At 40.0% G+C, this 13337-nt stretch overlaps 1 protein-coding gene across 1 annotated transcript in view; it reads right to left on the bottom strand.

Annotated features, from left to right (window-relative positions):
* The window catches only part of itga8 (integrin, alpha 8), a gene marked incomplete at its 5' end in the record, with an annotated part of 47903 nt that overhangs the window by 16475 nt on the left and 18091 nt on the right, over positions 1 to 13337 (bottom strand). The window contains 6 exons of the mRNA XM_079240347.1: positions 1914 to 2045; positions 2146 to 2303; positions 2689 to 2744; positions 7475 to 7582; positions 7764 to 7809; positions 11838 to 12035. Coding sequence (XP_079096473.1) covers positions 1914 to 2045; positions 2146 to 2303; positions 2689 to 2744; positions 7475 to 7582; positions 7764 to 7809; positions 11838 to 12035 — 698 coding nt within the window. The remainder of the gene's footprint in view (positions 1 to 1913; positions 2046 to 2145; positions 2304 to 2688; positions 2745 to 7474; positions 7583 to 7763; positions 7810 to 11837; positions 12036 to 13337) is intronic.

Below are 13337 nucleotides of genomic sequence, written 5' to 3'. Positions count from 1 at the left end.
GGACTAAGTCTGAGGCCATGCCGCTATCTGCTCTTTGTTATCCACATATGGTGGAAAAATTCAAATTTAAATGGACACCTAATAGTATGAAATATCTGGGGATTAGACTCAGTCAGGACTTGGAAGAACTACCCCTACTAAATTTTAACCCAGTGTTGTTAAAAATTAAAACTAACTTTGAAAAATGGGAGAAGATTAAACTAACATTATGGGGCAAGATTAATCTTATTAAAATGGTCACAGCCCCTCAGTTCAACTATTTAGTTATGAAGCCCATTACGATTCCATTAGATATTTTTAAAAGGTATGAAAATATGATTAAACATTTTCTATGGGAAGGCAAAAGGGCAAGAATAAAATTAGAGAAATTGTATGCCCCTAAGGAAAAGGGTGGACTAGGCCTTCCTGATTCAAAATTGTATTGCCTGGCATTTGAAATGGCTAAATTAGTTAAATATTGGGAGGACACTGAGAATGGACAAGAATGGCTAAACATTGAAACAGATATTTGCTCACCGTTTGATCCAAAACACAAATTGTCTCAAAAGATTGATACAGCAAACCCAGTTTTTATTCACTCTTGTGAAGTTTGGTCGAAGGTACATAAAATGTTAAAACTTTCACATTGTGTACAGAAATATGCCTCTCTTTGGAATAACCCTGCCATATGTATTGGGAAAGTGCCTGTGTTTTGGGAGCAGTGGCATTCACGTGGCATATGCACTATTGGAGATTTGTATAAAGATGGACAATTTATGACCTATGACGATTTAACTCATACATTTGGACTGGAAGACAGAGCAAACTTTTGGAAGTATCTACAAATGAAACATTGTGTGACCTCTAAATTTGAAGACACAGTTGAAAATGATATATTGGGTTATATCAGGATGCCACATGATCGCCACACGGCCTCTCAATTTTATAAATTGTTTAATTATGAGTGGTGAAACAGCAAATATTAAACTTTTGTGCCAGAGGGATTTGAAACGGGAATATGCAAATGAAAAATGGTTAGAAATCACATCAGAAAGTGGTAAATATGTGAAGGAGGCTAGGAATAAATTTATACAATACAAGGTTTTGCATAGATATTACCATACTCCTACCAGACTGCACAGAATGAAACTAATGCCGGATAATTTGTGCTGGAAATGTAAAAATGAGGTGGGGACATATTTGCATTGCCTTTGGGAATGTCCTCTAGTTACACCTTTTTGGACTAAAGTTTTGGAGGTCTTAAGTGCCTGGTCTGGATCAGAGGTCCCTTGGACTCCAGAACTGTGTTTATTGGGGGACAGATCTCAGATGCCAAATGTCACTAAAGGAGTCTTTTCAGTCATTATGGTCGGTCTTGTGACAGCGTCCAGGATCATTTCAGGACACTGGAAGACTACGAAGTGCCCTGAGTTAAATGACTGGATAAAATCCATGGCAGACACAGCCTCTTATGAGTCCATGCTCAATAAATTGAAAGGGGACAGAGACACTGACTGGGACAGCTTTTGGAACTCTTTAAAATATGACAGAAGTGTGATGTAAACCCTCTTGATAACTAAAACATTATTTCTGTGAGTGTGGATTTTCCAGATTTTTGAATATTCCCAGCCAATTGCAATATTTGTTCTTTGTAACTTTTTGATTTACTGTAACATGTAATGCTGTTATTCTGGGGATAGGGGAGCCAGGGGGTGGGTGCACCAGCCTTTACTTTTCTTTTTACTTTTTTATATGTTCTATGTGTTTTTTCTATTGCATCATAACACGTTTTGAAAACCAATAAAAACTTTAATTAAAAAAAAACAAAAAAACATTTATCTTCAATAAGGCCAAAGACATGGAATCCTTTTTTGATGTGGAGCACCGCTTGATCTAAAACCTTATGTGTGTACCTGTACATTATGTATACCCACATGCTCTTGAAGGAACGTGCTGCTATATTGGTTGAGAATAGGTGGGAGCGTTTGGTCAGGTGTAGGTGGAGCCAGGCTGTAGTTCAGGGCCAGCGATATGGGAGACAGTTTGTCTCTAAACTCATCCTCCTCCTGGAAAGTCCAACAGTACAGCTGTCACACCATCATATTATCATGATGCAGAGTGAATTAATTAAAGCTTGTATGTGTGAATGTAATGGGATTTACTTACTCTCAAATAAATCATGTAGCTCAGGCATGCATGCTGGTGGTTGCGGCCGAGCTTCAGGAGTCCTGTGTGCTGAGGCTGCTGCGTAGCCAAGAAATGAACTCTTTTAATTCCACCCCTGGTGCCTTTTAACCAATCCAGCTGCAGCTCGGCCCTCAGATCTGGACAGAGACGGAAAATGGAGAGAGAATTTACTGAGTGAGTGAAAAGGTAAAGAACTCTGGCAACCAGACACTGCCTAATTGTTAAATCTACATTGTCTGGTCTATTAGTTATGCAGTCTGGAGTCATGTGTAGGCGTTGTTCTCTGCTGAGCATCATTAGACGGTGGAAACAGTGTACACCTCCACTGTCAGTGTGTTATGTCTTCTATTTTGTCCTCCCTCCTCCCTACCTTTGTTCTCCATCTGACTGGTCTTGCAGAGCAACAGTTCCTCTGCAGGAAACTCTAATGAGATTTATGGCGGCTCTGACTCCTCTCATACACCCTGTGTTTTTCCCCTTTTGACTCTTCTCCAAAACACCACAACGTGCACAGCTGCTTACCTACATAGTTGGGGATCCCAGTGCCGCTTACTGCTGCACACACATCCACTTTCAGGCTGGAGGACAAGATTGGGTAGACAGACAAGATATAGAACGAGATAATTGTCAGCATATTGTACAAAATCAACACATTTTTGCAGCACTATTTAAAAACTCATTCCACATGTTGTGGATTAATTGGAGGTATCTTTCAAGCTTTTGCAGGCTGGCCTTTTTTGCATAAGCAATCAGCTTGAAATATGCAGTGAAGCCACACCACAACTCAGGTGCTTCTTTCATCACTGGATTATTTAACAACAAACATAACCAAAGACTAAGCTCAAATTATTGCATGCTTTCATTTCATGCAAAGATTTCTGCAGCAAGATCATAAAAAAAGAAGTATACTCTATCACTAACTAAATAAATAAACTGCCTCTAAAAAAGGCATTACTTCCTTCCTGTGCTGCAGGGGGCGGTGGGAATTACCACAGAGGCCCCACCATTAGACACCCAGACATGGGAGACTGGGAAACATTTCAGCATTTCCTCCATTTATGTGTAAGTGTGTTTTTTTGTATTGTATCATGTCCCAAATCAAGAGGAGGAAGGCGGCTCTCACACGGGGACACTTGCACTGTTAACATGCACTAATGTGGAAGCGACTACAGACGTGATACTCATACTTTTTACACTGAAGACTATTAAATGAGGCTTGAAGCAAATGACCTCATGTGATTGTTTGTTATGTTTAATTCTAACCTTAACAACTGAAATGCAAGTCTGGTGGGTATTTGGTTAATTGGGATTCCCATTAGATGACACAACATTGATGAGCTACAGTACTTTGAGCTTTAGTAAAATATGTGGAGCGCAGATGTGCTTCAATGTGATAAATTACAATTTTTATGTAAAGAATTAGAGTTGCCAAAGTTTCAGCTGGGCAAAGTTGTTTTATGTTTGTTTAATATGTGTTGCATGTGTTTTATAGTTTTGCGAGGGTGTGACTTTAATAAGCACGTTGTGTTAAGTGCATGCTATGCAGAAATGATCCCCTGGTTAGTCATTACTCTATGCAATTTTCCCCAAAATACACTTGTGCTCCACCATTCTACACACTGATAGAAAAGCCCTCACAGCACACAGCTGGTACAATAAATCCATTCCCGAGCTACCAAGAGTCCATTTTAAACAACCCACACAAAATCCTCACACACCTTTATGACATCTGATTAGAGGGCCGTTTCCACTTGAGATAAGAAGGTCACAGGGTTAGATTGTTCATAAAGTTAGAGTGATTTGCTTAAAAATTTCAGCAGAAGTGGAGAACAGCCCAGCTTTGAAGTTACTGACTTTTGATGTTGACACAAAAACAGATCTGCATTTTGGATTTTTTTCAAATAAACTCTTGGCAGAGGTATGCAGTTGCAGAGAGCTCTTGTTTTTATTGTGACTTCCTCAAGCCTTTTGTTTGGCCTTCGAGTGCAGCTATTTGGCACGTGCATTCACTTTTGATTCTTGAGGAGGCCGGACAACACAATGTGCAAAACGATTTCTTTTCCAGTATAACTGGCCCTAATTCATGTAATTACCCAGCAACTTATTTCCCTTTCCTTTGGCCCTTCTTTTTCCATCTAACCCCAGGTGTGGGTCTCATGTATCCACTGTTAGTAATGGAGTAACAAAGCTAAGTATCAGATTATTACAAAGAAAATTATCTATCAGTAATAACCAAAGGCCTGTTTAAAGCTAAAACGAGAGGTTATTGGCAGTGGAAACAAGATGTGGATGAAAATGATTATCTACTTTAGAGTTGATGGACCAAATTTGTTTCGGTTTTCCTCCTGACATACTAAATCTGAAGGTTTGAAGATGTATTTTTGTCTAGATGATGTCTGTAAACCATCACTATCTCTTAACCCAGAAAAACTGGATTAAAAAAAAAAACAGAAAAACTATTTGAATCTTGTGACTCCATCTTTTTCTCCTTTGATCGTGGACAGCCGGGATATAGCCAAAAGTTAAAAGAATTTTTCAAGTTAGTGGAAAAAGATTGAAAACAACAGCCAGTATTGTTTAATGACCCCTGAGGTTAAAGACTGTTGGATAATTACTGTATTTGTCAGGAAATGAGAAGCTTTACAATGTGACTTTCATGTTACAAGCCATGCACATGACACGAACTGAAGCTGTCTACCATTCAGCTCCTTTCCAGTTCTCACTGCAGCCAAACAGCTAAAATGTCCCAAACCTTCACTCTTCTGAAACATAAATACCTACAACGTCCCTCAGTTTTGCTGCTGTTTGACTCTCTGCTTGTGTGTGTGTGTGTGTGTGTGTGTGTGTGTGATCTAAATCTTCTATGATTCCATACCACCGACCAAAATTTAATGGTGGTTTATTTAAATAAGCTCTGTTTTGTTTTGATGAAATTCACACAGTTTAGTGCTCTGTGTTGATCTGACCCAAACCCAGTTCCCCTTTTCACTCACTGCCAATACTCACACACCACTATGCAGAAACCACAATGGCAACTAGCCGAGCCCATGTCTCCCATAGCAGCCCCAGACTCGGTAAGTTAAGACCAACAACAGACTGTGGCAAAGTCGCAGGAACCTTTAGATCGGTTCCCCTCAACTAAACTCACCCCCAGGCTGTTCAAAGCCAGTCTGCCACCCACGCAAATAATAATGTAATCAAAACAGATTTATGCGGTTTCAAATTAATTGCAAAGTCCCATGAATCTGAATTTCCAGGTTATGAGTCAGTGGGGTGCTATTTTATTGCACTGGTGACAGAGACATACACACCGCTGAGATGGCCGACATCTGCAACTCCAAGGTGAATTATTTGTCATGTCTGTCAGTGGAAGTGTGATCTGTGGAAGTATACACTTTATACTGCATAGCATTATGATGCAGTGTGTAATGTAGTGTAATCAGATCAGGGGTTTGGGGACGCAGAGAGCCTCATTAGATTCATGTTTGTTTAAGACTTTGATCTCTTTAACTTTGATTCACCTGTACATACACACTCACACACATACACACACCCTAGAATACCAACTTGATTATGCATTTTGATATGTCATCTAACTTTGGTTCTTTTTAGCTGAAATTTTAGTGTGGTGGTGGAGAAAACTACAGACCCACAATGTCTGCAATGTAAGGTCCCACAGAACAAAAAGAAAAAATCGGGATGATCATTTAGAAATTGTTTACTTTTTAAAATGTGGACTTCTAAAGTCACCATTTGTTTTTCTTTATTATTATTACTTTTTTTTTAATGGCATTTAATTTTAATTTGGCATGTTCCAACAAGAAGGAAGAACTCGGTTGAACCTCTTACAGAGTTTTGCTTTAGAGGAGACAAAATATATGTCCTAGGACACCAGCCAAAAATCACTGGTCTTTACTTCTCAAACATCACAGCAAACAGAAGCTCAATAGCCTCCGTGGTTGTCTCCACAGGAAGTTCTGCTCCCTCGTCCTTCCCTCAGTCTCTGGAGACAGATATTTTAATCTACAACACTGTTAATTTTTTCCCACTTCTATCACTACTGTGGGCCGTTGACTTTTTTGCCAAATAGATCAGTCTGACATCTGTATGTAAAATTTCTCTCTTCTGCTTCATGATAAGTAACTATATGCCGTCTGCCTCCTCCCTATCTCCATAACTCTGCCAGAGGAGCGGCATCAAAGTATGATACCTGCTAATGCTGTTCATCCACCATCAGCAACTTAACTCTAAGGGTTTGATCCTATCCTTCAAATTGATAACTTTTACATCAATAAATCTAGCTCCATCCTTCCAATTATTAATCACTCGTTGTTGAAATCATAGAGATAAAAGTTCCACCTATGGAAATACTGCACCATCTCACACCTGCCCTAAGTTTTTACAGCTGGAAGACACTTCATTCTGATGTGTGTTGTTGATAGTGTTTTTTTTTTTCATATTTCTCTTTTGTTCTTATTGGTTTTCATATCGTTGAAAGCTCAGAAAGGTAAAAATCTCAGTGCCAATAAAAACCTTGCCAAGAGTAACCTTATGCAGAGATATTTTTTTTACACAAAACCACGACAGGAAGTCAGCTACAGAAAGTGTTTGGAAAAGGGCAAGCTTTAGAAAAGCAGAAATAAATAATAAATACATTACAAATTACACCTGCGTAGCATTGTCTACAAAAACATCAGTTAACATCAAGTTGAACAGTGTGCATGCACCGTTTCTGATGGGACTGAGAAGTGACTTTATGAGGCAGCTGAGGTATGACTGTGTTGGGATATGTCACTGGAGTACAGTTTTATACAAAGGTGTATACCATAATGCATTCTGATGCGTCCGTCTTTAATATTGTCAGCATAAAAGTGACAAATTCTTGTTAGCAAGTTAGCATCAGAGCTATCTTGACCAGGTCTGGTATTGCCATGTCAATAAAAAAGGAGACTGGTGCATTTTCTGTTGTTGAACCAAAGTAGTGGCAGTACACAATTTGATGTTGCGGGTCTTAATTGTGGTTTTTCAATCCACACATGACCTTTAGAATCAGAGTATGCAGAAATCTGCAACCTGGAAAATGTTTTCTAAAAGAGATTGGCATCGGTGCAAAAAACACAAAACAAACAAAAAGAAAAAAACCAAACAAACTGCGATCGCAGATGTTGCAAAAAGAAGAAAAACCTACCTGTGGTACAAGATTTTATCATTGTACCACAGGTAGCATCTGGCATATGTATACTGTAGATGTTTTATATAATTAATATAAACTATAAAAACAAAATGGTATCAGAGATGTTGCATTTACCAGGTAACCTTGGTATCCGTCTGAGGCAAGACACATTGTCGGTCATCAGGGTTCAAGATTCTGGGAGTCAGACTCATTGAAGCCTCCACAGACACAACAGCTCGAGACCTGTGCAGACATAAGTGTGATCACATGAACACACACACACACACACACACACACACACACACACAATCTCATAACAAAACTGGAAACATGACAACTTCCAGTAATAAAATCTCACAGGCTTTTAGGTGAAGCTCAAATGAGACAAACCTGAGTCGGACTAATTTAAGTTTGAGTGTTTTACCTGTACACTGACACCTCGCCTGCACCAAACGCACCCACGATCAGATCTGCAGACAGAGCAAGGAGAGATGGGAAACAGCACGCTTCAAAGAATGCAACAGATGGGACTGATTTCAAAGTCTCCAGCAATCTTCATCAAACGCAGACTTTGCACATGTAATACACACATGCACTTATCCCCAAACACACACACACACACACACACACACACACACACACACACACACACACACACACACACACACACACACACACACAAATTTACACTGTGGTGCAGTCCTGACATTTTAATATCATCATGCTTTTCTGCTAAAAGCATGACCCCCTTCATTTTACATTTACTATCTAAACATATTATAATCATGTGTTTGTCTTTTTTTTTTTTTTTTTAAATTATGCATGTATGTGTGTGTGTGCGCCTGCGAGATAGGGACACCCTGCTGCATTCCTGGGCCATTAGCAAGTTCATATCGTTCCAATCAGGGGTTTTCTAAACAACATTTCCCAACAGCCAACGCAGCGACGACTCATAATTGTAAGCAGCACCAGATCTCATCTATATGTGATTTTTAATTTGTTTTCATGGGGTTGGCGATGAACGCACTCTTTTAATTGGCTCCAAAAGTTTAAAATAGAGACGGTATTTAATGGCTGTGGTCAGGGGACACATACCGATGAAAGCCACACACACAGAAACACACATAGGCGCACACACAAGTGCTGATTAAAACAATGTGAAACTGAAGAGAGGCACTTAATGGATGCAAGCCACCATGGCCAGATGCAGGAAGTTAAGTTGTGTGATCCTGAGAAACACAAAAAGATTTATTAAACTGACTCAATCCTCAGAATTTTTCAGCCTAAAACCTTCTCCAACCTTCTTCCTGCAGGAAAATGGAAGCAAACGGGAGAGTATCTCATCAGACTTTGCTTGCCATTTGTCTCTCTTTTCCCTCCTGCATATTTAGGAAGAAAGAGACTAATTGAATCTAAGAGAAGCACATCTGTTTCTGCCTTTGGCTCCAGTCACCGAGTCCCCTTAAAACCCCAGCATTAAACATGTAGGCCTTGTCCCATCTACCCTGTTGTTTTATGTGCATGTGTGTGTGTGTGTGTGTGTGTGTGTGTGTGTGTGTGTGTGTGTGACATAGTACTGCATGAAGAAAAAACCCCAGAGATGGGTGCCACTCTGCAGCAGATGGGGAAAAAAAAGGAAAAAGCAGATGAAGGAAGGAATGACACAAAGAAAACGAGTGCAGAGGATCATGCTCTCTGCCTCTAAAATGCAATCTGTGAAAGCAATCAGAAGCTAGGTGTGTTTTCAGCAGAGCGAGTAAGGCTGAAGGACCACCTTGTAATCCGAATTCCTCTGCCCACCTCACCGCCGAAGTTGTGTAACATCCAGTCAAACGTCCACTCCTGCCACAAATATGTCAGTTTGACCGATGCCTGTGCTGTTTAATGTAACACCAATGTTTGCTCACTTAACGCTGCGTGACATGAGGCTGATTTGAGTACAGGGCACCTTTGGGGTTAAGTGCGTGTGAGAGTGTAAGTGCACACATGGCTGCATCAGAAGTTAAATCAAATAATAGCGTACTTTCCTTCCCATGTAAATCCCATTTCCTTACACACAGGAAAACTTGCCCACCGCTGTTGATTTGAGGTGCACAGAGACCCCTTGACTGAAGCTTCTCCTCTCACAAATGATTGAAACCTTAATGGCATTTATATGCGCTGGTACGGTCTGAGTAACTGAGCTGCATTAGTTGATGGTGTCTATCTTGGGCTGTGAAAACACAACCACCATCCAGAGTTTAGACAGACTGTCAAGCTGTCACTTGGCTGTCTGCTGCGACTGCCTGTTTGGCTGCAGGGAGACCGGCCTTGATGATGAAAGGCCAAGGGTCAATGGCACTCAGAGGAAAAAGAGGGGGTTTTAAGAGAGAAATGGAGGATTTCTTAATTCTTGGATGTAAATGTAGTATTTGGGCAGCTACTAAATCACTAACTGGCTATTAAACTTGTTTGTGATGCACTGCTTTCATGCTTAAGATCAAACAGGAAATGGCAAATCTGGATTGCCTAATATGACAACTACTCAACAATAGCATAGTAATATGATGGCGGTTAGAGTATCAAAACTTAGCTGCATGACAGAGATGGTAAACATTTGGTTAACCTTTTACTTTAGAAATTTCTCAGTTTTCTTGTTTTTTTTAACAGAAAAGGAAGTACTGCATATTGTAAAGAAGTCAAATGAAGTTGGCAACTGAATTTGCAAGCAGGCATGAACCTCAGCAATGCATTTTACACCTACTTGCCAGCCAAATGGCCAGTCCAATGACCATTTAGCACCGTACACTTACAAATCACAAACTCTTTCAACAAAGTCTTTCAACAAACTGATGTGAATAACAGGGAAGGTTTCGATCTTTAATTCAGAAGATGAATCTAAAATTCACTTTGAGGCAATGTGACTCTTCTGACACACAGCTGACCCCCAGTCTCAATGAACAAAAGCTAATGCCAGCGCAATGTCTCAACCAAAGATGCTTAAATTGAAGCTCTATATCGAGCAGTAAGCAGTGATTTTGCTTAGATTACTACCTACTTTTTCATGATTCTTCCATTCTCCCTTTCATTTGCACTGCTTTCTCGCCAATTCAAAGGCAAATATAGGATGTAATCTTCAGATATAAAGTCCATTAAGGCTCAAAATGACCTTAGTCATCATCCTTCCTTCCCTTCTGCAACAGACTAATGACATTTAACTTTGATGGCAGCACATGGCAGCTTTCGCAGGCCTCCCAGACGTCTGAGTAGCCCTCTTATAACACGGATCAAACACCCCTGGTTCCTTTGAACAGTGCAACTTTACTACCCTGCATACAACACATGTGTGAGTGCCTCACTTCCGTCAACTGGTCCTCTAATGACAGATGACACAAGCACTGCGCATTTGTGTGTGAGTGCGTGTTTATGCTGATTTTGTGTGTGTTGGCTGAAAACTCCGCCACCCATGAGTTTCTACCCTGCTTCCTCCTCCCTATGGGCCTCCACCGGCAGGAGTTTTAACCTGTAATCCTTGTGTGTATTTATTGTACAATGTTTTTACTTCTGATTTGCAGTGGGGCTGCATTGGTGTGCCTGGCCTACAGCCTGGCACACGGTCAACACACACTCTGCCAGTGAAACTGATCACAAGCAATTGCACGTTTGAATTTGTGTGTGCTTGCATGCATTATTTCCATTCATATCCTGTTTGTGGAATGAAGAAGGCAGCATGAAAGGGAGCAAAAAGAGTTGGGGGCAAAAAAAAAAAAAGAAGTAAAACTGGACTATTTTTCTACATCAGCCCAGTTTATGGAAGCATAAAGTCAACGTAATGCTGAGAGCAGAGTGACTCTAAATTAGGGAGAAAATAAGGTAGAAAAACAGTGGTTTTACAGACCTGCTTTGTTTTGGAAAGTTTTTTTTTCTTAACTTAAAGCTCATTTATGTAAAAATTATCCAGAAATCTTTTACAGTATTTATCAGTGTTGTTATTCTTTTGTGTTTTTTTTTTTTTTTTTTTTTTTAAACACATTTAGCTTTTAGACATTGAAGATTTTTGGCGTGGGTTCCACAGTTTTAGGCCTGAATGTCTAAGCAGTGGTGGGGAGTTTTTTCTTGGAATTTGACTGGGTGCTGCTTTTTCTGCTCACAGTTTAAGAGGTAAAGAAGTAGAGGCTTGAACGTCTGGCAGACAGAACATACGGATAATGTATCATTATACCTCTTACTTTTGCACTTTCTGTAAATCCCTAATGAATGGATGCGGCTGTAGCTCATGGCACACATCCCCATACCCTCTTCTGATGATTTTACCAGAGAACAGGAGGAAGGCAAAAGGGGAAAAGAACATGGAGATGGTAGTTGTGGAGTGCATGGGAGAGTGAAGAAATGTGAAGGCCAAGAACAAATAGAAGGACTGGAAGGAAAGTGAGGAAGTGAAAGAATGTAACTCTGTGAAGGAATTTTGATTATAACATGGGGATCTGAGCATAGGGGGGTTGGATTTATAAGTATTTACCAGGATACTGATTGCTGTCCAGATCTTGGCCTCCTCTCAGAGTGAATCCATATCCAGGCAAACTCCCACTGTGGGTCCTGGCGGCTCTCAGCTCCTGGCTTAGTCTCAGACCTTTCATGGATACGTCTCTGTTACCGTTAAAGATCAATACTCTGCCTCCACGGTCCTCACCTCCGAATGGACAGCCCACTGCCACGTCTAAGAGGTGACACATACATGTATGGTTTAGACATCAGCCGAGTTAAGGGTCCCTCTGAGACAGAAGCAGAGGAAAACATCCAGGTTAAAGGAAAAGGAAAGCGAGGAGAAGGATAAGAGCTTGACCCTTTTAAACTGAGGGATGGTCTTTTACTTATCCGCTTTAACGTGACTTTATTCCGTTTACTTTCCTCAGTTTTAAGTTCTTTTACTTCAGGTTCAAATATGACTGGACATACTGATAAAGTCAGTTAAAAAAAATAAGAAATTGCAGTAAAGACTTTATTTAGAGTCCCATATTAGAAATGACAGTTTTTCTTCAGACAGTGAAATTTAGCCAGGGCAGAATATTGGACTTTATCTTCAAACATTCCGGGGTTGCTTTTTACAGTGTGTTTTGGGTCGCTGCCCATCTGAACTGTGAAGCTCTTTCCAACCAACTTTATTGCTCATGGCTAAATCTGAGCAGACAGTTCACCCTGAAATGTCAGAGTTTCTGTCATCTATCAAATCACCAATTAACTTTGGAGAACCAATGCCATTTGAAACACTCAAAACGAATCCCTGTGTTTTCCAATAATCAGCTCATAATCTATTCCAAGCTCGCAGCATACTCATTTTCTCTTTCTGTCACTCAGGTGCAGATTGATTTCAGCTTTATCAATCCAAAGAATGTTGTGTGGGCGGGTCAAAGTAAAACCTGCCTTTAAGCCTGAGGAACCCTCTGTGTTTGCTCACAAGAAGTCTTTGCTTTATAGTAGACTTTGAAAATAAAAAGTCTTCCTCCTGCGGGGTGTTCTTAACTTTACTGCATGCTGTGTTCATTTTGCTGCTGTTCAGACTTGACACTAATGTGACCTGAGGACATCGTCAGCTGAACTGGTGCAACAACTCAAAACTCGTGACTAAATGTAAAATATTTATGCTGGCCTGCAGAAAAATACAAAGTTATCTTACAATTTTAACTCAGAAAATGTCCAGTGCCTACGTTTTGCTTCCACAGTGCTGTGGTTCTGTTGTTGCATGGATAGTGTGTCCACGTTTACATTTGCAAGGTGAAGGCACAGACTGATCAACTTTTAACTTGGACAAAAAAAAAAAAAAAAAAAAAAAAAAAAAAAGCTTTATTAAGCGCAGGTTAGATGTTGGATGGCGCTAAACCGCATATCTTCAAATAATATAGATTGTTAGTTGAATCCCATCCTTCACAACAATCTTCCTTTGCTTATTTGCTTTTCTGCAGTTCCTTTTCTACTTTATTATCATTATTAATAATATTAATGATAATAACAACAATAATAA

The sequence above is a fragment of the Telmatherina bonti genome, assembly GCF_933228915.1.
Source record: "Telmatherina bonti genome assembly, chromosome: 5".
NCBI classification, from domain to species: domain Eukaryota; kingdom Metazoa; phylum Chordata; class Actinopteri; order Atheriniformes; family Telmatherinidae; genus Telmatherina; species Telmatherina bonti.
This window is presented reverse-complemented; position numbering and strand designations above follow the sequence as displayed.